The following is a 27973-nucleotide window of genomic DNA, read 5'->3' on the forward strand; positions in this document are numbered from 1 at the left end:
TATATTGGAGTTCCACTTTTCACACTTTATTTACTTTGTTAACAGTTTACAGGGTCTTAAAATGTACCCTTCATTTCACCTTGTGTACCTAATAAGATGTCAGCCGCGCAGTCTTGTAGTTCTTTCCATTTAATGATCTGAAATGCAAATGAAGAGAAACTTATTAGATTTTTGTAGAATATCACTGTACAACTTACAAGAGTTTTTGCAACTATGACAAACTGTGGTACACTCAGGCCTGTAATTCGATTTAATGACTTGAATCCTCATGAAGTCAAATTTATATCAATAGGGCTCTGCGTGAGGGCAAGAATCTTCACTAGTAAATCCAATTATAGGATTATGGTCCAAATATCAGAAGATAAGCTTTCCATTGGAAAGTAAATAAAGAACTGTAATTCAGTGGGGAAGAACACGATTTCAAAAATGTCCTACCACATTTCTTAAAATCTATGAGCTTTGTGCTTATAATAAATTCAGTTCACATTTTATTAAACCTAGGAAGAATGAACCCAAAATAAATATGTTCTTTGAAATTCTTAGGAGGGAAATAGTAGTGGAGAATTTTAAACACTAGTTTTAATTTCTCTCTTTGGAATTTCTGTTAGAGAAGTGATTTTTTTTCTCTTTCCAAGTATTTTTAATGAGTCTATCACAACTTCATCTGTGAGCACACAGTGATACTTCACAATCAGTCCCTCCCTTGCAATTCTCAAACCAACTTCACATACAGTTAGTGGTTTTTTCCAACAAAAACATTTCATTTGGGGACATGAATTTTTATTCTGTGGATAAAATAATAACACAAATAATTACATTGATACAAGGTCTACTCAGACCAATATACCTTATATCTTTCTGCCTTTTATTTTACTCATCTAAAAACACCAGTGCATACGTGGAAGGTTGTATTTTCTTGCATCCATAGTTACCATGCTCTTTGGTGCATCAAAAAGTTACTTTTAATTCTTTCTTACTTTCCATCAGTGATGAAATACAATGTGGATTAATATGTAGCTTCTGGTTCTGCCTCGTCAGTGTGAATAAAATTAAACTATCCCTGCAACTTAAAAATTTATTAGGCAAAGTCTGATACGTGGTGAAATAAAGTAGAACAGCCATGGGGGAATAAGGGAGGTGCATTTCTTAGACTTCATGTATGGTATGGAAAAGACAAATCACAAAGGTGAAGCGGATTCCTCTAAGACAGTTTTTCAAATTTGAATCAAGTATTTCTAAAATATTTCATGTTACTCATGGAATATGCAAAATAATATGCTTAACTCTTCTCCATGCAGTCTTAGAAGTCTGCATTTGAAAGTGATTTCTCTAAATAACTCTAAAGAACGCAGTCCTGATTTTCTGCTTGAGTTACAACAGAGCCAAAACCAGGAAACAGATTTGTTTAAATATAAGGATTATAACTTAGTAACACACAAAAAAATAAAGAATTATGTGCTTATCTACCTACATACATGCACTGTGTACTATAAACCTCTTCTGACATTGCACAATGACATGTTTGTAGTTGGGAATCTAACTTGAGTGTCATTGTTTCAAAAGCTCCAGAAGCTTAAATTGCCTAATCCTCTGTTTGCCAGCAGAGGGAGCCAACTTTATTCCATAGACCAGGAAAACAAAACCAGATTTTAACAGGAATATTCCTGGTCTTTTAAATTTATCAAGTCAGAAAAGAATAAAAAATAATAATTTTTCAGTGAAACCTGTATAGCATTATTTTGAATGTCTCTATGACACATTTAACCTTATAAAGTAACTTGGCTTTACAGAGGTTCAGGAATCAATTTTGAAAGCCAAGTTCCTTAAATATATGTCTTATTCTTTCATTACTAATTTGTTCCTCATTTATTCAATAATTTTAGAGAGTAATAAACAGCTGCGCTAATGACTTCTGGTAGTCAGCATACATGAAACATGAACACATATTAAAGGATCTTACCTTGTGACATTTAAAGATATTATGCTTGTAATAGGTCTGCTTTTGGGTCCAGCTGGAGGATGAAAAATCTGCCGTTCTTTACCAGTTGCAAAAGCCTCAGATTTTTTAACTACATAAGGCTCAGCGGAATGGCTTGGGTAAGGATCAAACGTGCCTCCTTTCATGCCCCCTGACTGGAAAAAAACCCAGACTTTTCAAAGTGCCAATCTACAGTATAATTATTTAAAACATTTTTCATGCAAAAGCAATTAAGAATACTGAATAGCAGACTGCATCATATTATATGTGAAAACAAAATCTAAATATTCCTTAAATTTGCAATGGAAACTTTAAGGAAAATTTTAGTCCTTATTTTGATGAATTCTTAATTGTAAATGTTCTTCCATAAGTCTGGACTTTGAAGCATTTTTGCAGTCTCTTTCTGAATAGCTCTATTTTCCTTGCTATCATCAACTTCCTCAGATGAATCAAGGTCGGTCAAGTAAGTCAAGGGTGAAGGACATAATAATAGGAAAATAGTGGTTAGCAGAGCACAATATTAAATGACTGACATTGGAACTCCAAAGAGAATAGCTGAAAAGGAAATTATTAAGGGCTGTTACTGTATTAGGTATCTGGAGTCATTTAAGAGCGAGATATTCACACATCTTAAACAGATTTCAAAGTGAAATTAAGGTTTAGTCTATGGTGACAGCGTAAGTTTATTATCTCATTTCAAAAAAAAAATCAAGATGGAATGCTTTATGGAATGGAAAAATATCCATTTAGATTATAAAAAATAATCACAGAATTGTCAGAGTTGGAAGGGACTTCTAGAGATCATCTAATCCAACCCCTCTGCCAAAGCAGGGTTGCCCAGAGCACATCGCTCAGGACTGCATCAAGGCGGGTCTTCTTCCAGAGAAGGGGACTTCACGACCTCCCTGGGCAGCCTGTTCCAATGACACTAAGCAACCAGAACTCATGAACTATGTTCCTATATATCTTTCATACTAACTCCAGGCTTTATTTCTTATGCCCTCTAAGCCCTTCCATATATATTTATTCCCATCAGTTGCCTCCTTTTCTCCTAACTACTGAAGAGCTGGCAAATTCTAATGGGGATTCCAAATTTGTTTCTGCTGATGGACAAGCAACAGGTAACTCCTGAGTTTATTGTGCAACCTTTCCCTGAGCAGAGGGACTAACACGAGTTTTTCTGCTCCTTCCAGCTATCCATTCCCACAACACTTCCAGCAATTACCTTCTAGATGTTTGTCTATATAGGCTGAGAGTAATTAGCAGGTTCAAAAATGACATGAGTGACTGATGGACTCCAAAATAGGAGAGCGTTTCATTTTGCTCTGGTAATTCAGTCTTCCTGTCATTTATTGCATAACCTTCTGCTTTGTATCTTTTTGTGGTGTATACAGTTAATTAACTGTATGTTAACAGCACTATGCAGATCTGAAACAGAAACACTTTTTAGGTTACTTGAACCTCGTTAGCAGTTGTTGGGTGAAACAAGATTTCGTTGCTTTGGAAATTGGAAACAAAGTAAATGGAATAATATCTTTTGTAAGAAAAATAAGAAATGAATAGCAAAACTAAACATTTATTTCTATCTTTTGTGCTTTAAGCAAAGCTTTTAATGAGAAACATGAATATTTATCTTTTGTCTCCAGTAGCCATAAGACAAACTAACCATAAGACAAACTAACCTTTTTAGCAGGAGAACTTGGTTTGAAAGGTGATGCAATTGGCTTCTCTGCAGGTGGTTTCTTCACAGGTGGCAAAGGTCTGTCATTAAAATAGGGATTCGCATCAAAATACTCCTGGGGATACAGATTTAACCTGAAAGGCCCACCTATAAGCAACCGTCTGTGTTCCTCTTGAGCTTTCTGTAAAACAAATACTTTGAAAGAAACAATCCTGAAGATTTTTACTGTATGCAAAGAGAGAAAAATTGAAAGAATTAAATGTAGTCTTAGAGCATGTTCACTCCAACTTTCTTTGCCCCTGCTTGATGACTATGAAAGTATGGTAGGAAAACATCAGGAAAAGCACTGTGAATTTAAGATGTGTCTAACAGTATTGTAGACCTGTATTTCGGGCACATATAGACGTGCCTGACCCTGAATTTGTCCCAACTGCAGGCACCTGAATTGTTTCTGCTAATCTTGTCCTTACCCAAGACCAAAAAATGTTCTCCTGCTGCCATATGATGAAAACATACAGAATAACTAAAATCAGTGCAAGCACATTTACAAGTTTTCTTAGATTTGTGAACTTATATGAAAAAAGGAACGGGATTTTTTAATATCACATCTGGAATAATGAGGTCCCATTCTTCTGACAAGAACATAGAAGTATTATTGTTCTTGCTATTGGCATTGTTTGGTCATTATTTTACTGGAGCTTAAGGTCTCCATATAAAAAATTAAGGTTAAATCCTGACTGGTAGGACTTGTGTGGGATACTGTCAGATGTTGCGAAGAAAAAATAATAAATGAATACCTAAATCTTTTTTATACAGGATGGTTGTTAATTTGTTTTCCTTCCTCCACTTGCAAATAAACACTAGTGATTTCAAGCTAAAGGAAACAACACAGGGAACAAAAAGTTTGTGTAAATTGTAATAAATAATCATAACGCTAATTCATAATAAAGACAAATATTTTTACCTTTGCATTTATTCTTTCTACTTCATACCCATCAGGTTGATGCGGATATTGTTCGCCTATGGTCAGGTTTGCATAACTGTAAAACCAAAATAAATTACTTAGGTGTTCAAAACTCAAGAAACATTTAAGAAAATCCTCTATAAGAAGCAGTACTGTGAAGTTACCCATATCCAGTTCCTTTCTTTCCAGGATTAGTGTAAAAATTCTTTCCAGGAGGAATGTATCTTTCTCTGGCTTTCAGTTGGGGACTGAAGTATGTATACGAACCTCCTATGGTTCCATAGTAGCTGCCAAGTCCACATCTAAAAATAGCAAATGAACATATTAATTAATATTTTGCAAGTATTTCAGGCTTCCCATATCCAGTGTGCTATAACCACGACAAGTAGAAAACTCAAACAAGATATGTATATACAATATATACATCTCAAGAGTTAAACAGAGGTAATCTCCTCTGCCTGTACTGTCTGCAATTATAGTGGGGGGAGAGTAAAGTGCCTCAATGAGCTCCTACTTAAACGGGCCATTCATGAATAGTGACAGGATTAGGATGCCACAATAACATTTGTCATCTTTGCACAGAATGATAACCTGCCTGTTTGTGACCCTCCATTTATTTAGGGACTTCAGAAACCCAGACATAGAAAAAAAAAGGGCAAACTGACAATGCGCAGACAATCTTTATCTTGGTGCTTCCCAGCTCTTCAGTGCTTTATTTCGTATTATTTAAATGTCACTTGTGTGAGTAGGCTTTTCACACGCCAGTTACAAAACAACAAGAAAACAGACATATGAAGAAAAGAAAGGTCCAGGCTTCAGTCACAGCTTCAGAACATGACATGGCAACCTTTCCATTTGCAGCCAACAACAATTGTGGCTTCATTGTAAAGGAAAGGCTCTCGAGAGCTTCTTATCATTCAGGCAGCCAAGAATAACAACTCAGTAAACACCAACAGAGCTCTGCACTCCTTCTGTAGTTATGATGGGAGTCAGGTTTGGATATAAGACAAGTATAATACATTCCTTTTGAAAGCTAAGATGTTCCTGTAACATACAACAGAACAGAGCTAATCCTTGCATCTTTATAAATATATATATATAGTGTATATATATATATATAGTGTGTATATATATATTAAATAAAGAGGTTACTCTCCAAACTTTCCAAAAGCAAAGCTGCAGAAAGATGTGACTAAATAGAACCATGAGACTGTGAGGACTAGGCCCTGTACCCAGGCTAAATCCTCCTGTCTCTTACTGCAGCAACAACAAAACAAAATTTAATAGTTATAAAAGAGTAACCAGGCTCTAACTGCTTTTTTACATGTTTCTTACACCCATTGCATTGGCGTCATTTTGTCATGCAATTAATACTGTGCAAATAGCAAAGATGCTTTTATTTTAATATTCTGCATGTATTTCTCAGGTCTGTAACACTTTCTGATCATCCAATAGGACAATCAGTATTTTTTTTAGCAAAAGGATAATGGAAATGGATTCACTGAGAGGAAAAGGTTGCTCCTTGATAATGGTCTCTTTTCCTATCTTTTATGCAATATACATGCCACCCCTATTTTGGGAAGCTCAGAATTGAGAGGGAGAAGATATTGTATCTGACAAGTTCCAACAGATCTCCTAAATTAAAATGAAATATATATTTGTTAATTATCCACACCCTTTTCTCATAGCCATCTTCATCAAAAATTAAAAGTGAAAGTTCAAGAAAACTGTTTACAGCAAAAAACAGTAGTTAAAAGCAAGCATCAGGACCTGATTTCTACCTGTGTTCAGGTAGAAATTCTCAAATTTCTTCGCTCAGTACCAATACTACATTGTATGAAAAAACAATATTGTACTCTCACTATTGGTTTTATAAGAAATAATCTGCGAGAATCATCTTTAGCATACAGAAAAGAAAAAAAAAGGTCAATTAAAAGATTTTTAGAACACACTTACGGCAATTTGTCTCCGCTACTGGGGAGGAAAGCTTTGCCCAGATTTTTCTTTGATTCAGCCAATCTATAGCGTCTCCTTAGCTGAACAGGGTCTGAGTAGGCTTCACCATCAAAAATCCTCACAAACTGAGGCTCAAAATAACCTGCCTGCAGAGCTGACAACACTTTGGTTCCCCCAGGTAACATCTGTCTGTTCTTGCCCGCAGCTTCGTTAAAAGCACCTTTAAAAAAGTAATCACTGTAAATTAACTGCCCGGTGTTAGCGCTGCTCTTAGCCTGCATTTAAAAAAAAAAGTAAAGTCTGGATCTGGGTGGTTCAAAGAATGTATTACAAAGCGTTTAAATTGTAAATCATGCACGTAAAATGGTTGTCTGAAAGACAATGCTGTGAGGAGGTATTTCTAGCACTGAGTTTTAGTTTTCCAACCCCTGCGCTTGCTTTACAGGCAATAGAGGGAGACTGGTTACTGCAGATACAATTCAGAACTGGAGCTGATGCCCCTTTATATACTATGATTCATACTTCAGAGGAGCATCTCTCTCTCCCACTGGTTACAGGTTTGGTAGAAGAGCTCAAGTGCCTCCAGTTGAGTTTTGAATCCCCAGCAGGGGTTCTGGTGGACACGGTCACCACTGCCACCACACCACAGCAGAAATGCCTGTGCTGGGATGCCAGGATTATTTCACGTTATCACTCCTGAGGGCTAACCTCTGCACCCTTGCAAATGACAAAAATTACCTTTCTCAATGAGAATTCCCATTAAACAGCAAGAAAAAGGCAGTAGTCTTTTAAAAAAAATGGGGAATCTCACACACGTGAGCAAGATGAGAACAGAAAAAAAATTGCAACACTATTTTAAAATTAATGACAATGTAATCATCAAAAACAGAAAACCTGCTGAAAGAGCACACAAAACCCACTATTGTTTTTCACAAAAGCAGGAAAATACTGCTAACTTGCAGATAATTAATATTAAAAAGAAATGTATACATTAAAAGATTTAATCAATCCATTATACATATATATTTTTTGGTCTTACTGGCTTTTTCCTTTCTTTGACGTATCACTTCCAACATATCAAGCCTTTCTCTTAATAATACAGACCTGAGCAAAGAGTATGCATGAAAAAGCAGTTCCCTCTAACAAAAGAGAAATAAAAATAATAGAAAATAGTGATTCTGAGGGTAGGTGGATACTAGAGGTGGTCCCTAATCACTAAAGAGTAGTTCAAATGAAAGGCACTTACACATGGAACGTGGTACGTATCGATCTCCTATGGTAACATAACCCATTTCGCTGAAGAGGCCAATCCTCTCCATGTCACTTTTCCCTTCCACAGGCATGGCTGGATCTGTGGGACACTGCACTGCACTAAAAGGCTTGAACTCTCCTTGCTGGTTTGTTCCACTGCAAAAGTCTGCCAGCAGTCCCACACCTGGAAACAAAAAGCTTATTTCAGTAAAAGGCAAGAAGTTTTGGTTAAAAATATCAGCCGTAAATGTCATCTGAAGAAAGTAACCTACAACATGATTGACAGCTTTGGTGCTCACAGGACAAAAGCTCTGAGAGATTAATATCACACATCAGCTGTACCTGGCATGGGGGTGCAGAGTAGAAAAGCAGCAGCAGCACAGCAGTGGAAATCCATATAATAATATAGATTTTATATATTTTATTATAAAAACATAATACGCTGGAACAGTGTGTACGATGGGAGGGCTAGCCCCATTTTGCTTATGCTCTGCACACAGGATGGACAGCATGCAGAAGTTTTAAAAAGTTTGAAGAAATTAATGTGTTTTTTGCAATATGTGGAGGTTCATGCAGTGTAAAATGCATCATCACTTCAGCAGATAAACTCAGAACTGCTCTTTGATTATCGGTGGATGTAGACATTGGGTGAGGAACCAACGGGCAGGTGACAACAACTAGCACTGAAAAAAGAGATGACAAAAAACTGACCCTTGGGAACAAACTTATGGGTTCACTGTTATGAACTGGCATTATTGATGAGGAGGATAGGAATAATTTATTTAAGATAAATAGACCTGGAGTTAAATAATTTCCTGAGCCTATAAACAGCCATCCCAAGTGGGACCCCCTTCAGCTCTCCTGGGTCACAGCAGGTTGTGACCCGGCACCTCCCCCTGAGAGGGGACATCTCTTGGGGCTGATTTTGTGAGGATTTCAAAGAGATTTTGCAAAGACATTGAAGTGCAGGTTTTGTGAGGACTTTAAAAGTCAGATTTCGAGCGGATTTCAAAGATGAGATTTCGTAAGGATATTAAAGTGGACATTTTGTGAGGTAAATTCAAAAGGTAGATTTGCAAACTTATGGGTTCACTGTTATGAAGCTAACTGGTGTTATTGATGAGGAGGATAGGAATAATTTATTTAAGATAAATAGACCTGGAGTTAAATAATTTCCTGAGCCTATAAACAGCCATCCCAAGTGGGACCCCCTTCAGCTCTCCTGGGTCACAGCAGGTTGTGACCCGGCACCTCCCCCTGAGAGGGGACATCTCTTGGGGCTGATTTTGTGAGGATTTCAAAGAGATTTTGCAAAGACATTGAAGTGCAGGTTTTGTGAGGACTTTAAAAGTCAGATTTCGAGCGGATTTCAAAGATGAGATTTCGTAAGGATATTAAAGTGGACATTTTGTGAGGTAAATTCAAAAGGTAGATTCCAAGCAGATTTCAAAGATTGGTTTTGATGAGGAATTAAAGTGTAGATTTTGTGAGGTAAATTCAAAAGGTAGATTTCGCGAGGATTTCAAAGATTAAATTTCGTTAGGAATTAAGTGTAGATTTTGTGAGGCCTTTAAAAGGTAGATTTTATGAGGAGTTTGAAGATTTGATTTCATGAGGATGTTAAAATGTAGATTTTGTGAGGTAAATTCAAAAGGTAGATTTCACGAGGATTTCGAAGATTAGATTTCGTGAGGAATTAAGAGTAGATTTTGTGAGGCCTTTAAAGGGTAGATTTTACGAGGGTTTTGAAGATTTGATTTCACGAGGATGTTAAAGTGTAGATTTTGTGAGGTAAATTCAAAAGGTAGATTTCGAGCAGATTTCAAAGATTAGTTTTGATGAGGAATCGAAGTGCAGATTTTGTGAGGCAAATTCCGAAGGTAGATTTCGCGACAATTTCAGAGATCGTCTGCTGACAAACGCCAATGAAAGAAAAGAGTCATTAATTCTTTTAATTATTTCTCGAGGTTTCAAAGATTGTTTGGTACCAGCAATTTACCACCTTTTTGCAAAAAAAGAAACGTTTTAATGCCATAGGTTAATCTCTGTATCTGTGTGTGATATGATTCAGGAAACTGTTGCAAGTCCCGTGTTTCTGTGTGTGCGATTCCATTTAGGGAAACTGTGGTAAATTTTGTGCTCTATGTGGGCGTGGGATTTGATTTAAGAAACTCACAAGTCTGAGGCGAACCCTGCCATTTTCAAACCTTTTAAGTCGCTGCGTTGATTATAGAAAATTTTGTTCAATCACTTTGATAAGCGGCTGATGATCAAGTATTGCTAAAAATCACCCCACCTCACCCTTCGTTAATGAATCTGAAACCCGCCGTTACCTCAAAAGTTGTGCTGAAAACCTCAATTAACATTCGCGACAAAGGCTGTGTGTCGTCCTCCCCCCCCGCCGCACCTCACCACAGGCAGGGCCGGGCGGTGACTCATGAGGGAACGTTACCTCACTGGCCTGAGACCACCTCCGAGAGGAGCCAGAGGCGACCGGCCGGCGGCCACCCCCCGGGGCCGGTGGCCCTCGCTTGGTGCCGGTTGCCCGGGAGGCGGGAAGAACCAACAGGCAACTGTTCCCCCCTCCTCTTCCTCCCCCCTCTCCCTGCATTGGTACGGCCCAAGGCGACGGCGGTTGCGCAGTCCCGTAGGGCGGGGCCGGGCGAAACCACGCCTACGCCGGGGGGGGGGCGAGAGGGGGGGGAGCGATGCGGGCGCCGCTGAGGGACGTGGTGAGTCTGAGGGGAGCGCAAAATGGCGGCGGGGGCTGAGGCGGGGCTGGGTCCTGTGGCGAGCGGGGCGAGCTGAGGGCTGGCGCTGGCGCTGGCCTGCCCGTTCCACGGTGGATGCTCCGAGGTGCCCCGGGGGGGCTGGAGGCCCAAAGGCCGCTTTGGCGGCCTTTGGGCCTCCAGCCCCCCCGGGGCACCTCGGGGAAGCTGTCGAGTCCCCTCGAGCATCTGATTTAAAACATCTTTCGCATCAGGGAGTTGGGAAAGGGGGGAAATAAACATCTGTGCCCCTCAGCTCCCTGTTTATTCGCTGTGGCGTAATAACAGGCAATGGTAGTTTGACAGAAAGCATGTTGAAATAACTCTTCCTTTTCATTGCCTTTTTGTTTGTTTGTTTGCTTTCTCCTCAGGTAATCTTAGACGCTATGGACATACTCTTTAGAATAAGAGGAGGCTTGGATCTTGCCTTTCAGCTGGCGACTACTGATGGTGTGTCTATAAGACTATAATAGATCTCTTAATAAAAGGGTATTTACATAAATGTTAATTAACTAGCTATGATGCTTATTTTCTGGGCATTTCACCAGATGTTAAGTGCCTTTTCCCAAACCTGTAGATATTAAGCACAAAAAATGTTATCCTTTATCTCCTTTAATTTTCTGACAGTCTTCTTCCATTGTGTGTGTTTTATTTTCGTTTGAAGTAAAGTTCAAATTCCTGGGTTTAAGTCATTTTATTTACATATTTTTCCTGCTTACGGATATGGTATTGGGATCACTTTAGAGTTTGAATCCAAAGCTGGCCCTGAAATTCCAAGCAAGCAGAGAATTGCTAGGTGCCAGTGGATTCATTACAGCAGGATGATATTGGCAATGCAGTTTTGAGATTGTGATCCAGCCTTTGTAGAGAAATAGAGAAGATGGACAAGCTGACTGGTTACTCTGCTGAATTAAGGCAGGATTGGGTACTGCAGTTCCACGTGGAGTTGGCACTAGCCCATATGGCATTAGAGAGACTCCCCATGTCCAACGTTCTTGCAGTGAGGTGACATTCACTTCGGAAGGGCCCTCAAAGCTCTCGGTAGCCATTGTGTGGAAGGAGAGTGTCTTTAGCTCAACTCTACCTCATTCTGCATTTTAAAAGGACATGTCTTCACTAAAAAATCTTAACTTAGTGCTGGTGAACCTTGAAAAGGAACTCGGGCTCATTTCCATTTGTGATGTGGAACAGAAGCATTGTATAAGTTGGCCTAATGCATAGCTGCTTTCTGTGAATTGCATCCTCAGAAAAAAGGCTATTTGGCTTCGTTTACAGTGTAGTGGATTTTAACCACAGCGAAGCAGAGGGATATTCAGGTTGTCCATGTATATGGTGTTCACAGCTGTTGGTGTGTAAATACGGCAGACCACTCCTTTGAAGGTACAGAGTTTATCTTTTGGAGGAGATTTAGCTAAATATCTTGGGGTTTGTTGGATTTTTTTCTAATACTGTACTTTTAACAGACTTAGTAGTGCAAAAGGCAACTAATAGCGGCCAAATCTAAGTTAATGCATTCAAGAAGTACAATTTGGCATAGTCTTCAATAGCTTGTTAGGCTATATACAGCTCGTTTCATTCTAAGTAATGGTTGTTAATCTCCGCAGTGAGGAGGAAAATAATGCTCTTAATGCGCAAAAGTTACTCTGTTATATCCACTATTGTAGGGAAGGGGTGAAACTTAAAAAAGTCAGGCTCTGAAAGACAAAGGTCCATATGGGTAATAAAGACTCAGGCTGACCAGGGTAGAACTTTGTACATAGAAGTTCTTTTGCAGCTGTAGGCTTGGTTAAGAGTTACTGATGTGAGAATTGACTACGGTGCAGGTTATTCTTCTGTAATTCATTCAGCTCTTGTATCTGACAGTGTCTGAGAGAAACAGTGTGTGCTTTTGTTCAGGCAGGTATGAGCGTGAATATTTGAGACAGACCTAAGTGAATTACACAGCCAGTTTTCCGATCGTAACAGCACTTAGGCTTTTATTCCAAGTCAAAACGTCATTTTAAAAAAAAAAAAAAGTATACCCAGCAACTGTAACAAAAGTGAGTCAATGTTTTCAGTTAATTATATCCTTAAACTGTGTTTCAGAGGCTTCAGCAAAAAAGGATCTTTTTTTTTTTTCAAAAAAAGTATACCCAGCAACTGTAACAAAAGTGAGTCAATTTTTTCAGCTAATTATATCCTTAAACTGTGTTTCAGAGGCTTCAGCAAAAAAGGCATTAAGATATGTTTTCAGTGATCTTGCAAACAAACTGTCCTCGGATGTTCTTGTATTAAGAATTTGCCACAGTTCCATCTATGTGTGGCCTAACAATGGCATGAGCACTGTTCCAGAGCTGACTGAGGATTCTGCATGTAAGGAGATAAGACGATTTATACAGTGAGTATGTTTAAAAAGGTGTATTTTTTTTTTAAATTGATTGATTTCCTAGTATATAAATTTGTCTTTCTGTTGATTCTTCAGTCATTTTAAAAAAAAAAAAAAGTATACCCAGCAACTGTAACAAAAGTGAGTCAATGTTTTCAGTTAATTATATCCTTAAACTGTGTTTCAGAGGCTTCAGCAAAAAAGGCATTAAGATATGTTTTCAGTGATCTTGCAAACAAACTGTCCTCGGATGTTCTTGTATTAAGAATTTGCCACAGTTCCATCTATGTGTGGCCTAACAATGGCATGAGCACTGTTCCAGAGCTGACTGAGGATTCTGCATGTAAGGAGATAAGACGATTTATACAGTGAGTATGTTTAAAAAGGTGTATTTTTTTTTTTAAAAGGAAAATAATGCTCTTAATGCGCAAAAGTTACTCTGTTATATCCACTATTGTAGGGAAGGGGTGAAACTTAAAAAAGTCAGGCTCTGAAAGACAAAGGTCCATATGGGTAATAAAGACTCAGGCTGACCAGGGTAGAACTTTGTACATAGAAGTTCTTTTGCAGCTGTAGGCTTGGTTAAGAGTTACAGATGTGAGAATTGACTACGGTGCAGGTTATTCTTCTGTAATTCATTCAGCTCTTTGTATCTGACACTGTCTGAGAGAAACAGTGTGCACTTTTGTTCAGGCAGGTATGAGCGTGAATATTTGAGACAGACCTGCTAAGTGAAATCTTATCTCAGATTTTGTTTACACAGCCAGTTTTCCGATCGTAAGTATCTGACAGTGTCTGAGAGAAACAGTGTGTGCTTTTGTTCAGGCAGGTATGAGCGTGAATATTTGAGACAGACCTAAGTGAAATCTTATCTCAGATTTTGTTTACACAGCCATTTTTCTGATCGTAACAGCACTTAGGCTTTTATTCCAAGTCAAAACATCTTTTTTTTTTTTCAAAAAAAGTATACCCAGCAACTGTAACAAAAGTGAGTCAATTTTTTCAGCTAATTATATCCTTAAACTGTGTTTCAGAGGCTTCAGCAAAAAAGGCATTAAGATATGTTTTCAGTGATCTTGCAAACAAACTGTCCTCGGATGTTCTTGTATTAAGAATTTGCCACAGTTCCATCTATGTGTGGCCTAACAATGGCATGAGCACTGTTCCAGAGCTGACTGAGGATTCTGCATGTAAGGAGATAAGACGATTTATACAGTGAGTATGTTTAAAAAGGTGTATTTTTTTTTTTAAATCGGTTAATTTCCTATTATATAAATTTGTCTTTCTGTTGATTCTTCAGATCTGATCAAGATGATGAGACCAAACGAAAGCTTGGCAAAAAGAAGGATAAAAGGGTACAAGATACAGTAAGTGTCTCACCACGCTAATAAATTGTATCAGACGACCTGTCATTTAAAAATGTTTAGATCTGCCCTCCATAGGCTTTTCTGTACGCAAATAGACTTGGACATGAGTTAAAAGAATCCTTTTGGAGTCATTGAGACTCAGGGTGAATGCAGAGATCCATCTATGGTAGATCAGCATGTAGAAGTTTGTCTTTCATGTTACTGGCTTTTTTTAAACCCAGTTATTTCATTACTGTTGTTGTTGATGTGCTGTGTAGAAGTTTGTCTTTCATGTCTTTCTTTACTGGCTTTTTTTAAACCTGGTTATTTCATTACTGTTGTTGTTGATGTGCTGTTTTTTAAAATCATTGAGACTCGGGGTGAATGCAGAGATCCATCTATGGTAGATCAGCGTGTAGAAGTTTGTCTTTCATGTCTTTCTTTACTGGCTTTTTTTAAACCTGGTTATTTCATTACTGTTGTTGTTTTTAGTCTGTTGGTGTCTTTACTCTCTGCAGCAGCAGGTAGTCAATGTAGACCTCATGTTGGAAATGACATCTTCGTTACCTGCTTTGGCCCCCGTCATCGAAAGGGAAAGTAAGGAGCACCACTACGTTAATATGACGTTGCCAGTTGATGTGGTTGTGTCTGTTTCTCCAGAAGAAACATGGGGAAAGTAAGTGTAACGTGATTTTTTCAGCTTCGTTTTCTTGAAATAATGAAGGAAAGCTCTTGTATCATATCATTAATCAGTTTAGTGAAGTAGCATGTAGAAATTTTCTCATGGAATTTAACTGTAAATAATGAAAGCTCCTGCAGATAGCTGTTAGTTTTAATAATCTTGAGAAACAATCCTTTTGCTGTCTACAAAAAAATTCAGTTTATCCATGTCTAATAGATTTGATAACTCATAACTATTGCTTAGCAAGGCATTGAGAAGGTCAGGCAAATGTTCTAAAAATTCTTCGAAGTACGTGAGTGTGTATAAAAGTGAGAGTTGGGATGTATTTGATGAGTCTTTGTAATCTCAGTACTACGTTAGGGGCTGCAGCTGGGTGGGTGAAGGTGGAAAACAACAAGTATTTTTTCCTTGCATTTTTTCTATATGATTTGACTCTGAAAGATGGTAAATGGTGTGGATGTTGCCAGTTGATGTGGTTGTGTCTGTTTCTCCAGAAGAAACATGGGGAAAGTAAGTGTAACGTGATTTTTTCAGCTTCGTTTTCTTGAAATAATGAAGGAAAGCTCTTGTATCATATCATTAGTCAGTTTAGTGAAGTAGCATGTAGAAATTTTCTCATGGAATTTAACTGTAAATAGTGAAAGCCCCTGCAGATAGCTATTAGTTTTAATAATCTTGAGAAACAATCCTTTTGCTGTCTACAAAAAAATTCAGTTTATCCATGTCTAATAGATTTGATAACTCATAACTATTGCTTAGCAAGGAATTGAGACGGTCAGGCAAATGTTCTAAAAATTCTTTGAAGTACGTGAGTGTGTATAAAAGTGAGAGTTGGAGTGTATTTGATGAGTCTTTGTAATCTCGGTACTATATTAGGGGCTGCAGCTGGGTGGGTGAAGGTGGAAAGCGACAAGTATTTTTTCTGTGTGCAGATGTGCTTTAGGTAAAAGCACCGTAAGGTTGTCTTATATGCAAATATATGCATAACAACAAGTATTTTTTCCTTGCATTTTTTCTATATGATTTGACTCTGAAAGATGGTAAATGGAGTGGATAAAATGCAAAAAAAAAAAAGACCTCCATGTAGTCATAGATGTAACTTTTACTTCAGCAAATGCTCATAATGGTTATGTTCCCGATGTGAGAGCAGGGTACCTGCCCTTCAGAGGGCTGAATCACTGGGAGTAGTTTCTGTGTGCAGATGTGCTTCAGGTAGAAGCACCATAAGGTTGTCTTATATGCAAATATATGCATATAAGTATCATATAACTATCTGAGGTATGAGAAAAAATGGTCCTCCGCCACTGTTCTACTTCTTAAATATTCTCCCTCATACTTCACAGGGTACAAAATCTCCTGGTGAAAGCAGTATAACTATCTGAGGTATGAGGAAAAAATGATCCTCCACCACTGCTCTACTTCTTAAATATTCTCCCTCATACATCACAGGGTACAAAATCTCCTGGTGAAAGCAATTCACGGGCAATTAACTGACATGGAAAGATGTATCATGAAATATATGAAGGGAACATCAATTGTGGTACCGGAACAATTTCATTTCATGTTACCAGGAAAAAATCATCTCGTAACGATCTCATATCCTACGGGTATTTCCGATGATCAACTGGAAAGCTACAGAAAGGTAAAGCCAACAAATACTAACAGAACCTGATTTTTAATTTCTTTTTTTTTTTTTAATTATTATTATTGTAACTGAAGCACTGTAAGGCTTTTTGTTTAGCCAATGCAGAATAAATACTAACAGATACTGCTAGTTCATAAATTTATTTTTATTGTAACTGAAGCAGTATACTGAATGTGGAAGCTTGATTTATTAGTTTGATTGGGTTGACATAGTGCTTAGTGACATGGTTTAGTGATGGCTTTTTATCAGTTAGGTTGATGGTTGGACTAGGTGATCTTAAAGGTCCCTTCCAACCTAGACAGTTCTATGATTTATTAGAAGGTCTTTTATAAAATGTATCAGATCTCATTTTTGTAAAGGAACAATAGAAATATTAAAACTACATAGGATTTTTGTTTTAGGTAGGTTTTATCTAAATTATACTTCTGGTACCGGATTCTCCGAGTAGCTCCACTTCCGTGGTAGAATATCATATTGCTTGTAGTATGTTACCACCTTCAGGCTTTAACCTGTACTGAAAGGGTTGGGGTTTTTTGTTTGTTTTGGTTTCTTTTGTTGAATTTGTGTGGTGTTGGGTTTTTTTTTTCTTGGTTTGTTTTGTGGGGCTGCTTTTTGTGGCTCACAGCTCACCAGCCTTAGCTTGCTTTTGTTGGTTTGTTGCCTTCTGGGTTCGTATGGCAGTCTGTTCTGATTGAGAGGTCACACAGTTATGCATCCTGGGGATGGGGAAAGACTCTTTCCTGCTCTGTTTTTTGGCTCATTCCAACCCACCAATGTCCAGGTGTTGCTGTAGCTGCTGTGGTTGGGTTCAGTGCTGGGTCATCTGTCTAAAATACATTACCTGTGTTACACAGGTTATCTGAGATGATCTCATCATTCCTTTTGCTCTTAAGCTCTGTGAAATAAGACAAGGCATCTCTTTAAAAGTGGCTCCCGTGTTGGAAACAGTGCTTAAGAGATGTAAAAACAGGCTGAATCTGCCTAAACCATAAACTCAGCATCTTTGTCTCAGTATGTATTATTTCTATGTCTCCAGTAGTTAAGATTATAATTCAGAGTGTGTGTATCTATGCTACTATGTAGCTAAAACTGTAATCCTTTTCTGTTATGGTGTATTTTCTCATACTTTGATAAGACACTTGTCACTTGTGATATCTTCAGCGGGGCTGCAGTGACAGTCGTTGTGTAACAGGACTGCATAAAATAGTGGGCCCTGTAGACAGGAGGTAAGGCTGCACTGAGCTTCCTTCGAGAGCTGGGATCTAGCAGTAAATGTACATGCTGAATGTTTAAGTAGATTTTAATATATTAATTTGCTAAACTGTTAGAATTGTTTATGTCTTTATTGTTACTTACGGTGTGATGGTCCTTTTAATCCAAAAAATTGAATTGTGCTCTTTATTTTTATTTGAACTTGCATGTAGGAATTGCATGGGTTATTCAATCTGCCTTGTGACAGACCGTATTTCAAGAGAGCAAATGCTTATCATTTTCCAGATGAACCATATAAAGATGGATATCTGAGAAATCCACATTTACATCTTAATTCACCTGGTACGGAGTCTGGTATGGTAAGTTTAAATTGAAATATTTGTAAGAAAGTACTTTTTATTTACTTGAGACTTGTAATATAAATAGTATTGTATAGATGAGAAAGTGAAGTAACTGACTTGGCCTTTTAAGCAAAAGGACTTCTCTGCACAAAATGGCATTGCTTTAGCTGTTATTTGCCCCTAAGAAATTGCATTTTCTTGGAAAAGGATGTACACGTTGTTAGCATCTATTTTGAAAGTTTTTCAGAACAAGGACAAGAAATTAAAACTATGAATGGAGATGTTCAGTAGACAAAAAGAGGAGGAGTAATCATGTGTGAATAACAACCCTTCAGTTCCTCCAAAGATTTGCAGATCCGACCTGCAAGCTTTTACAGTGCAAGTGACAAGCTGTGTGACTTCTCTGCAAATTGATGGGCGTCTGATCAGATGGACATGTCTTCTCTCCTTCTCTGCAGGTTTATTTGGTCCATGGTGTGTATAGTTACCACCACTATATGCAGGATCGGGTCGATGACAGCGGCTGGGGCTGTGCCTATCGCTCCTTGCAGACAATCTGTTCCTGGTTCAGGCACCAAGGTTACATTGACAGACCTGTGCCAACACACAAGGAAATTCAGCAGGTACAGAACACTTAAGCAGACTCATTATTTTACGCATATTTGTCCAGAAAAGTTCACATATTTTAAAAATAACCTATCAGATTCATATGTTTTAGACTTTGGATTTGAGTGGTATTTTTAATTTATCTCTTAAATTGAACTATAGTAGTTCTTAATTATTATTTTTAACAAGTGTTACTACAGGAGATCTGTCTCCATATGTTCATCAGTGTCGGGTAACATTATCTGTACAAGTAAGACTCATTAAAATAGTGTTGTAAATATTTCTTTGGATTAGTGTTCCAGTTCCAACCCCCCTGCCCTGGGCAGGGACACCTCCCACCAGACCAGGTTGCTCACTGAAGCACTGTAAGGCTTTTTGTTTAGCCAATGCAGAATAAATACTAACAGATACTGCTAGTTCATAAATTTATTTTTATTGTAACTGAAGCAGTATACTGAATGTGGAAGCTTGATTTATTAGCTTGATTGGGTTGACATAGTGCTTAGTGACATGGTTTAGTGATGGCTTTTTATCAGTTAGGTTGATGGTTGGACTAGGTGATCTTAAAGGTCCCTTCCAACCTAGACAGTTCTATGATTTATTAGAAGGTCTTTTATAAAATGTATCAGATCTCATTTTTGTAAAGGAACAATAGAAATATTAAAACTACATAGGATTTTTGTTTTAGGTAGGTTTTATCTAAATTATACTTCTGGTACCGGATTCTCCGAGTATCTCCACTTCCGTGGTAGAATATCATATTGCTTGTAGTATGTTACCACCTTCAGGCTTTAACTTGTACTGAAAGGGCTGGGTTTTTTTGTTTGTTTTGGTTTCTTTTGTTGGATTTGTGTGGTGTTGGGGTTTTTTTTCTTTGTTTGTTTTGGGGGGCTGCTTTTTGTGGCTCACAGCTCACCAGCCTTAGCTTGCTTTTGTTGGTTTATTGCCTTCTGGGTTGGCACATCTGGAAAAGGGAATATGGATGACGTATGGCAGTCTGTTCTGATTGAGAGGTCACACAGTTATGCATCCTGGGGATGGGGAAAGACTCTTTCCTGCTCTGTTTTTTGGCTCATTCCAACCCACCAATGTCCAGGTGTTGCTGTAGCTGCTGTGGTTGGGTTCAGTGCTGGGTCATCTGTCTAAAATACATTACCTGTGTTACACAGGTTATCTGAGATGATCTCATCATTCCTTTTGCTCTTAAGCTCTGTGAAATAAGACAAGGCATCTCTTTAAAAGTGGCTCCCGTGTTGGAAACAGTGCTGCCAGCCTTAGCTTGCTTTTGTTGGTTTATTGCCTTCTGGGTTGGCACATCTGGAAAAGGGAATATGGATGACGTATGGCAGTCTGTTCTGATTGAGAGGTCACACAGGTATGCATCCTGGGGATGGGGAAAGACTCTTTCCTGCTCTGTTTTTTGGCTCATTCCAACCCACCAATGTCCAGGTGTTGCTGTAGCTGCTGTGGTTGGGTTCAGTGCTGGGTCATCTGTCTAAAATACATTACCTGTGTTACACAGGTTATCTGAGATGATCTCATCATTCCTTTTGCTCTTAAGCTCTGTGAAATAAGACAAGGCATCTCTTTAAAAGTGGCTCCCGTGTTGGAAACAGTGCTTAAGAGATGTAAAAACAGGCTGAATCTGCCTAAACCATAAACTCAGCATCTTTGTCTCAGTATGTATTATTTCTATGTCTCCAGTAGTTAAGATTATAATTCAGAGTGTGTGTATCTATGCTACTATGTAGCTAAAACTGTAATCCTTTTCTGTTATGGTGTATTTTCTCATACTTTGATAAGACACTTGTCACTTGTGATATCTTCAGCGGGGCTGCAGTGACAGTCGTTGTGTAACAGGACTGCATAAAATAGTGGGCCCTGTAGACAGGAGGTAAGGCTGCACTGAGCTTCCTTCGAGAGCTGGGATCTAGCAGTAAATGTACATGCTGAATGTTTAAGTAGATTTTAATATATTAATTTGCTAAACTGTTAGAATTGTTTATGTCTTTATTGTTACTTACGGTGTGATGGTCCTTTTAATCCAAAAAATTGAATTGTGCTCTTTATTTTTATTTGAACTTGCATGTAGGAATTGCATGGGTTATTCAATCTGCCTTGTGACAGACCGTATTTCAAGAGAGCAAATGCTTATCATTTTCCAGATGAACCATATAAAGATGGATATCTGAGAAATCCACATTTACATCTTAATTCACCTGGTACGGAGTCTGGTATGGTAAGTTTAAATTGAAATATTTGTAAGAAAGTACTTTTTATTTACTTGAGACTTGTAATATAAATAGTATTGTATAGATGAGAAAGTGAAGTAACTGACTTGGCCTTTTAAGCAAAAGGACTTCTCTGCACAAAATGGCATTGCTTTAGCTGTTATTTGCCCCTAAGAAATTGCATTTTCTTGGAAAAGGATGTACACGTTGTTAGCATCTATTTTGAAAGTTTTTCAGAACAAGGACAAGAAATTAAAACTATGAATGGAGATGTTCAGTAGACAAAAAGAGGAGGAGTAATCATGTGTGAATAACAACCCTTCAGTTCCTCCAAAGATTTGCAGATCCGACCTGCAAGCTTTTACAGTGCAAGTGACAAGCTGTGTGACTTCTCTGCAAATTGATGGGCGTCTGATCAGATGGACATGTCTTCTCTCCTTCTCTGCAGGTTTATTTGGTCCATGGTGTATATAGTTACCACCACTATATGCAGGATCGGGTCGATGACAGCGGCTGGGGCTGTGCCTATCGCTCCTTGCAGACAATCTGTTCCTGGTTCAGGCACCAAGGTTACATTGACAGACCTGTGCCAACACACAAGGAAATTCAGCAGGTACAGAACACTTAAGCAGACTCATTATTTTACGCATATTTGTCCAGAAAAGTTCACATATTTTAAAAATAACCTATCAGATTCATATGTTTTAGACTTTGGATTTGAGTGGTATTTTTAATTTATCTCTTAAATTGAACTATAGTAGTTCTTAATTATTATTTTTAACAAGTGTTACTACAGGAGATCTGTCTCCATATGTTCATCAGTGTCGGGTAACATTATCTGTACAAGTAAGACTCATTAAAATAGTGTTGTAAATATTTCTTTGGATTAGTGTTCCAGTTCCAACCCCCCTGCCCTGGGCAGGGACACCTCCCACCAGACCAGGTTGCTCAGAGCCCCATCCAGCCTGGCCTTGAACCCCTCCAGGGATGGGGCAGCCACAACTGCTTTTCCTGCTTTATGAATGCTCCTTCCCTCCTTCTTCTGCTGTGAATTCGAATGTGTCCCTGAGTACGTTCGTTTCTGTTAAAAGCACTGAATTAAAACTGTAGGTTGGGTAGCCCATAGTGCATGCCAAGCAAGAAATAACTGCACTTATCTTCAGTCTTCCCAAAATAGTTCTTTGTGTTGTATTTATTCACTGAACATTTTTAGCAACGTTTGATTCAGTCCATAAAACAACTTTCATCACACCTAACGGGGATGTGAGTGCTAAAGTTACAACTGCTTTTCCGCAACGTTTCTCAGTCCACACCTAAACCTAAAAGCAATGAAGACCATGTGCTCCTGTAGTGTTTTTAGTCATCTAGAAAAGGCAGGAGCCTTCAGGAGACTTTGTGGGCTTTGTATCCCAAGCAGAAAAGACCCCGTGAGAGGGGGCCCCTTGAGTGCCACATGTAATATGTAAGCCTCAGACCGGAGGAGAGTTTCAAGTAAACCACAGGCCTCGCTGTGTTTCAGTGGCCTCTTCCTCAGAGCACTATTTTGTGGGTCCTTTTCTGAGATGCTTTGGGTGAGAATCTGGGTACTTGAGTCTGTGAAGTGGAAGATTAGCCAGCTCAGTGCTCGCCCCCCGGCGGTTATATTTCATATCCTGTGCTTGTAGGCACTCGTGTTCAAGTGACATTTCCAGAACAGAACTCCCATGAATTAATTCGACATCCCTTTGTCTGCTTTTTGACCAGCCAAGTTCAAAACACATTCCTGTATGAATTGGCTTTGTTCATAAAAAGTGGTGGAATTGCCTCCTGTGTGGTGTTGACGTTTGTTTCTCTCCTTCACGGTGACCAAGGCCCTGGTGGATGCTGGGGACAAGCCTGCAGCCTTTGTTGGCTCCCGGCAGTGGATTGGTTCCATTGAGGTACAGCTTGTTTTGAACCAGCTTTTTGGAATAACGTCCAAAATACTATTTGTCAGGTAAGAATCCCTATCTGTTTAATAGCTCAGTAATTATTAAAAAGACTGAAGGCCTTAAAATGCAAATTGCCATTACAGTGCGTGGAGGAATAGGGATAATATAACCTTCAGTTCAGGACTGAGGCAAATTGCTGAGCAGCCTGGAAATACTGTTCTCTTTTCTGGGTTTGTGTGACAGATAAAACAAGGGATTTGTTTCTGTTCTGACAATCTGATGCTCTCAGGCACAATAAAGAACCCTACAGATACATTTGGGAGAAAAAGAATAACGTTCAGCGTTTATCAGAAGCGAAATTACTGGCTTTTTATCATTTAGGCAGTACTAAGCAGACTAACAAATCCCTGAACGTTTTGTGATAAATGCAGTCATGAAATAAATAATATATACTGACTTGGCGTGTATGAAAGTTCTAGTCAAAATACTAGTCATGAGTTTTATGTTTATTTAAATTCTACTGTAGATATTCTAAAAGAGCATGTGGCCATGGTGATGGAGACTTAACAGTAGGAAAACAGTTCTTCAGTATTTCATCAAGCTTTATGCAGCCAATTTTAATCTTTTTTGTTCCAGAGCTTATATTTGCAGCTGATGCAGCTATTATTTCTAGCAGCTGTGACAGGCCCTGTTCCTGCACATAAGAACATAGAATGGACTCCTTTGTGCACGGGGCGGAAGCGCTGCTACAAGGGAGCACCTGTGTCTTTGAGGATTATGAGGAGCCAGCGTCACCACCACGCTGAGAAGAAGAGGTGTCTGCATCTCTTTCAGCTGGTGCTGGCACTGGAGAGCGTTTTTGTCTTGGGCTTATTTCCAGGCAGCACCTCTTGGCTCCTGGTGGAGATAAGGCTCCTCAGCTGCACCGGCCGCACCGGCGCTGAATCCCTTATTGTAAACGCACCCTTCCCCAGAGTTCAGTTTTGTATTCCAACTGCATTTAATCCATCTCTCCAGGAACTTGGGAAGCAGGTGCACAGGCTTTCTTTTGGGTTTTCAAAAGGTTAAGCACTCTATGAAGAAATAACAAAGAGGAGATATTAAAAATACCTGTATTAATTCCCCTGCCTAGCTTCTGTCACCGCTTCTGGGAGCACCCCCAGGCTTCTGAGGGGAGCATGAGTCCCCATCAGACATAAGATGTCTCCAGCTCCAAATCCTGCAGTGCCTGCATGTGTTGTGTGTGCGTCTTTCTCCTCCGTGTCCACTTCTTTTGTCTGTGGCTGGTCCCCAGGGCTGGAAAGGAGAGCAGAGAGATGATAAAAAAGCTAAATTCAGTGCTGTTTTGAACAGATTGCTAATGTTATTTGAGATCAGATTTCTAAAGCCAGCTTGGGTGTGAGCATTGCCTGTGCAATTACAGTGGAAACCTGTCTTAAGAGACATCATTATAAACACCTTTATCAACCCCTTATTCTTTTTCTATCTATCTGATGCAGTTCTGTTCCTGCAGAGAGTTGTAGCCAGTCTGTGTTTCAGCCACTTGGAGGGATCTGCTGGGGTGGGAGACAAACAGCAGAGATGTTACAGAACCTGGGTGACACCAGCAGCTCCAGCTGGACTTACAGCAGATCCTTTGGTCCAACCACAATCTATACATTCCGTTAAAAAACTTCTTTTTTTCAGATTGTCCCAGGATGTTTACACAGGAAAACTCTTAGGTCGCTTTCTGATCACTCATGTATGCAGTTAATGAGTTCAATGTATAATTAGGGAATTAAGTCCAGAGAAGGTGACAGATCTCCTGTTGTTTCTCTTTCCCAGCCAGGGTGCGGAGCTGGCGCTGCAGGGGAGGGAGCTTGCCAATCATTTCAAGACTGAAGGAACCCCAGTTATGATTGGTAAGTGCTCCAGTAACGAAAAAACACCCAAAAAAGTGCCTGGCCTCCCTAAGCTGAATCTCATTTCAATTAGAACTCCTTCAGTTTACTGTACAGGAGTTAATCAGAACTCTAGATTAATTAAAAACTACGCTTTTCCCAAGGGAGCCTGGAAGATGATACAATTTAGTTTGGCTGGTATCTTTTCACTCCATGTTTCTTCTAAGCTCAGAATTAAACCTGGTAACAGATGTCAATCTAAATTATGGTGGTAAAAACTGGTAAAGTCAGCTCTTGAGTTCTGAGTTCTTTCTAGAGAAGCAGAAATTCATGCAGTTCCCCAAAACTTTAAAAAGAAGGTTATTACCCTAATTAATTTTAAAACCAGTTTTAATAATCTGAAATGTTGGTAACATAAGAAATGCCATTCATAAGAACGCTGTAACTTTAATTGAACTATTTCCAAGACAGCTGTGGTTTAGAAAATAAAGACTATCAAAAATATCGTTTTCAGCTTTAATAAAACTTTACTTTTTAGCAATTTTTGCAATCTGTATTTGGCACTCCATAAAGGTAAGTGCTACTCTCTGAAATTAGAGGTGTCAGAGTCCAGATCTTGGTATGAAATATTCTTGGCCTTTCAGCAGCCTTTTTGACTGACTCTTTGGGATGGGTTTGGGGAATTATTTTTTTTTTTTGCTTGTGTTCTTTTGGGTTTTTTGCAGTTTGTATCTGTCGTGCAGAGTCATTTCTGCAGTACCCCAAGGAGGTAAACTCCTCCTGCCTATCTGAAAGCAACACGCAGGAGCTGACCTGCAGCAGCTCATCAAAATATCCCTTCTCCCTGTTTCCAGGCTGGAAAAAAGGGGGAGTTAGAAATGACTTCTCTGCCCCTCAAATCCATTGGTGGAACTTAGTAGAAAACAGCAGATAACCCTTACCTAGAAATTCTGATTTCTGTTCTAATCTTAGTCCTCTTCCAACCAGGAAGTTTTGACTGAGGTTGGCTCCATTTGTGTTCCCCCTGTTGCAGGTGGAGGTGTGTTGGCTCACACCATATTGGGAGTGGCTTGGAATGAAACTACAGGACACATCAAATACTTGATCCTGGACCCACATTACACCGGGGGAGAAGATCTGCATGTTGTTTTGGAAAAGGTGATGTTCAATGCACAAAAATACATATATATATACACACACACACACAGGCTTGATGCACAAAAATACATATATATATCTATACACACACAGGTGTGTACATACATATATTTTGGCATTAAACAAATAAAGCACAGCCAAATGCAAATTGGCCCTTCTGTAGCTTCTCCATTCCGTAAGGAGGAAGTGCTGATCCCAGTTAACCTGCACATGTGCTAATTACTGTTAGATTCTGAAACTTTGTGTCTTTGGAGAAGATACATTGGGTCAGCAACTACATAAAGTTAATATAGTACAAAGAAATGTTCTTTACCTTCTCCCTTTTGTGCAGTAGTATCTACGATAAATGTCTGTGGAATTTTGAATGGAACAGAAACATCTGTTCAGGCTGTAAAATGCTGCTAATGAAGCAGAGAAGTTAACTGTTTATTGAAAATTGAAAGAATTTTAAAAAATCACTGATGTCAGGCACTCTGTGTCTGAAATACCAACTGTTTTTCCAAATGCGGCAAGGGTTCTTTGGGATGAGAAGTGGAAATTGTGAGAGTGACAGCGTCCCAGAGTCACATCAGTGCCTGTAGCTGCAGAAAGTGGTGGTGGTGGGGGAGTGGAGAAGGGGGGAAGGATGCTGCTTTTTAGGAACTGAGCCTGGGGTGGGGAGAAAGGAGGGGGGAGAGAAAAAGACTCTGTATTTTCCATTAATGTGTTTCCAGGCACATAGAGAACTCCCTGAAAATTGTGTGTCACTGCATTCTGTAGATGATAATTGAAAAGAATAAATACAGCTTACATGAAAATCAGTAAAACAAACCAGGTCCAATAGCAGTAGATAGGAAAAAGAGAATTCATAGTAGATTTAAATGCTGTTTTCTTGCTTTTTCTTGGACAGGGCTGGTGTGGATGGAAGGGGCCGGAGTTTTGGAACAAGGAGGCCTATTACAACCTCTGCCTCCCCCAGCGACCAAAAGCTATTTAAATGCCACTCGTGGGCTGGAAGGTGCTGCCCCAGAGCCCTGCCTGACCTACGTACGGCTCTCTGGGCCTTTGTCACAGACATGCCCCAAGTCACTCAAAACCCAGTCGAAGCAGAAGCGTTGCTTGAGTAATTTAAATGAAGAAAAATGTTTTATGGAATTCTTTCCTGCCAAAAAGATGAAGTGTCCTCTGCCCTTCAGGTTCCCTGTCTCCAGCCGTCTTGTGCACCGTGAGTCTGTTCGGAGGCACCGTTTGCTCTTGATACTGTTGGCAACAGCCTTTTAGATACGGAGTGGGAGAAAAATGGCTCTGTGTGCTGAATTTTATGAACTATGTAAATAAAAAAAAAAAAGTGAGATAGTTAAATGTTATATGCTCGTGTATTTATAGCTGTATGAATACAACTATTGTAGAGAAAAACCCACAACACAACGGTCTTCTGTAAGAAGTAAAAAAAATAAAGGAGCTTTCCTCTTTCTCGGAAGGAGACATGCACCAGCAGAGATGTCGGGTGGGTTGTGATTCTTCAGGCTGTGGATCACAGGCTGTTTGGTTTGACAGCTGTGAGCCAGGATCAGTTATAGGAACAAACAAGAGTAAGTCCATATCTGATGCCACCAAACTATTAGGACACAGCTATGGTGTCAGTAAGGATGCTCTCTGTGAGCTACTCAGTCAGTAAAAACAACCTGCCTTTTCTTTGTTTCTTTTTTTCCTCATATTAAAGTAGCCTTTTCAAGGCATTCCCCGTGCACTAGCCATTTTTTATAAAACCATAACCTTAAATACCTATGCAAATCAATGCTTAACACCAAATTTATTCACTTAAATGCCAAAAGGAGTAAAAAAAAAACACAGAAAAATATTCCGAAGTGTAGTAATCCAATGGTATCACGCACTGTCTGATCTCTTCCTGCTTAGGGATGTCTGGCTTCACTTTGTTGTCCCCGTGCAGCTGGGTCCAGTGGTGGTGCACAAGGTGAAGCACAGAATGGAAAATAATCGTTGAATTAAGCTGGAATAT

At 39.1% G+C, this 27973-nt stretch overlaps 2 protein-coding genes across 4 annotated transcripts; one reads left to right on the forward strand and one right to left on the reverse strand.

Moving 5' to 3' along the window:
- LOC106890006 (chromosome unknown open reading frame, human C4orf47) lies at nt 1-10393 on the reverse strand. Of its 2 annotated transcripts, none has more exons than XM_014945538.1 (8): nt 10283-10393; nt 7826-8014; nt 6580-6799; nt 4788-4925; nt 4624-4699; nt 3661-3840; nt 1961-2133; nt 1-137 (listed from the first exon to the last, which is right to left on the reverse strand). In XM_014945538.1, exons 2-8 carry the CDS (start codon nt 7920-7922, stop codon nt 89-91), a joined length of 933 nt encoding a protein of 310 aa, XP_014801024.1. In that variant the 5' UTR covers nt 7923-8014; nt 10283-10393; the 3' UTR covers nt 1-88. The 2 variants fall into 2 exon arrangements, with proteins under 2 accessions (XP_014801024.1, XP_014801023.1); XM_014945537.1 differs by having other exon boundaries at nt 10164-10364.
- Nucleotides 10394-10527: 134 nt separating this feature from the next.
- On the forward strand, nt 10528-27450 carry UFSP2 (UFM1-specific peptidase 2). Of its 2 annotated transcripts, XM_014945641.1 has the most exons (12): nt 10528-10562; nt 10970-11048; nt 12795-12975; nt 14264-14330; nt 14828-14985; nt 16441-16633; nt 18061-18207; nt 18648-18812; nt 22877-23001; nt 24761-24837; nt 25850-25974; nt 26864-27450. In XM_014945641.1, the coding sequence occupies exons 1-12, from the start codon at nt 10539-10541 to the stop codon at nt 26948-26950; spliced, it is 1428 nt and encodes a 475-aa protein (XP_014801127.1). In that variant the 5' UTR covers nt 10528-10538; the 3' UTR covers nt 26951-27450. The 2 variants fall into 2 exon arrangements, with proteins under 2 accessions (XP_014801127.1, XP_014801128.1); XM_014945642.1 differs by lacking the exons at nt 10528-10562; nt 10970-11048; nt 12795-12975 and adding an exon at nt 14000-14178.
- Nucleotides 27451-27973: the final 523 nt, after the last annotated feature.

This window comes from Calidris pugnax, unplaced genomic scaffold (genome assembly GCF_001431845.1).
Source record: "Calidris pugnax isolate Ruff unplaced genomic scaffold, ASM143184v1 scaffold58, whole genome shotgun sequence".
Classification (NCBI taxonomy): domain Eukaryota; kingdom Metazoa; phylum Chordata; class Aves; order Charadriiformes; family Scolopacidae; genus Calidris; species Calidris pugnax.